The sequence below is a fragment of the Adiantum capillus-veneris genome, chromosome 28, assembly GCF_014529385.1.
Source record: "Adiantum capillus-veneris isolate H3 chromosome 28, ASM1452938v2, whole genome shotgun sequence".
Taxonomy (NCBI): Eukaryota; Viridiplantae; Streptophyta; class Polypodiopsida; order Polypodiales; family Pteridaceae; genus Adiantum; species Adiantum capillus-veneris.
In genome coordinates, this window is record NC_140958.1 from 9,409,693 (window position 1) to 9,411,254 (window position 1,562).

The window sequence follows — 1,562 nt, forward strand, 5'->3', positions numbered from 1 at the left end:
CGGGCACAACTGGAGCTCACAACGCAGGAAAGAGACACTGAGCGACAGCAGGCTCAGTCTCTGATCAAAGACCTAGTGGATGTTAGGACGGAGTTGACAGCCAAGGAAACGGAATGCCAAGCTTTGACAAAAGAAAGCGACGGAGCATCTCGATTACGAAAACGCAAGGTTCCAGAGGGTTAACAGCTCATACCTCAGTGTCGAAAGCACTTTAACAACCTTGATGGCAAACCAAGAACTTGCTAGGGCATTGGTCTCCACATCAGACAATGCTGCAGTAGTGAACACCCTAGCGGCGCTGAAAGGGGAGCTAGAGCAAGAAAAACTTCAAAGACAGCTGCTCTTATCGAGAATGATGGCCCGGACGGTGGCCAACGAGAAAAAAGTGAAAGAGCTGGAGCAGCAACTCGCACAAGCAAGGGCCGAGTTAGAGACTCAAAAGCAGATCAGTGACACATTGCTCAAAGAAAAAGAAGTATTGAGTTCTCGATCGCAAATCAGAACAGAGGAAGCCCAAGTGCAACCGCAACTGCTGTCAGGATAAGAAATGCCTGACTTGCCTGAAACATCACACCAAGGAGAACAAGAGCAACGATCAGCAGAGGCAAATCTGGACATAAGAGATGATCTAACTCGGACCATCAAGGACATGCCAGAGGCACCAGCAAAAGATTACATGATATATGAAAAGAAGATAATGGAGTCAGCGGCCCTGGCGTTCTTACAGCCAGAAGAGCAGGTGGAGGGGTTTGGCCATGAGTACCTACCTTTTCCCTTGATATGCCATGAAGCAATCCTATGGAAGGAGAAGATGCGGCCGACCCTGCCACAAAACAAAGACAGAGATTACGAAGGTGTAGCACTGACAACTGAAGAAGCTCAGGCTCTCATCGAAGGTCACCCTAAATGGAGGCAGAAGTGGCTGGACAAGCGGCCACAGGATCTAACCAACTACCACAACGCTCCTCAACACATTCAAATAGATCCTACTTTCTACCCACTCCCTAGAAGACGCACATGGAAGGAGTTTGCCGCATGGAAAGGCTTGAGGCAGCAAAAGTTGAACTACCCAATCCTGACATCGCAAAATCCTCCTACATTAGCCTATGTAGTCAACACTATGAATTCGACAATCACCTTACTGCGAGACGTCCCCGATGTGGCTTGTCAGATGATGGTAAAGATAGCCCGGATGATTTTCACCTACATCCAGGTATTCAAAGACACTGAAGGCGACGATCATCTGTGGAACCTGTTCCTCGAAGGGCATAGAGGGATTTGCTAGAATCTCCAAGATTCACCGCCATGATATATTTTGATGGCAATGTACTCAAGACTAATGTACCTGCCTTCACATTACTTGCAGACGTTTGAAGAGGCCTTCATCACAGGTTTCTTCGAAATTGACTCAAGGATCTTTCATCCTATGGCGAAGGACCTCAAGGCATGGTACGTAGCATACCAGCACACACTAAGTGAAAACCCTTTCAGACAGCATCAAGAAGCCCTGGAGGCCGTACTCCGCACGCGAACTTTTTCAGCGACACTTGCCTCTTGGAGCC

General features: G+C 48.2%; 1 protein-coding gene across 1 annotated transcript; it reads left to right on the forward strand.

The window, feature by feature from the left end:
- Positions 1-547: 547 nt before the first annotated feature.
- On the forward strand, positions 548-1,285 carry LOC147420042 (uncharacterized). The gene has a single exon (XM_086504482.1). The coding sequence runs from the start codon at positions 548-550 to the stop codon at positions 1,283-1,285; it is 738 nt and encodes a 245-aa protein (XP_086360608.1).
- The last annotated feature ends 277 nt before the right edge of the window (positions 1,286-1,562 follow it).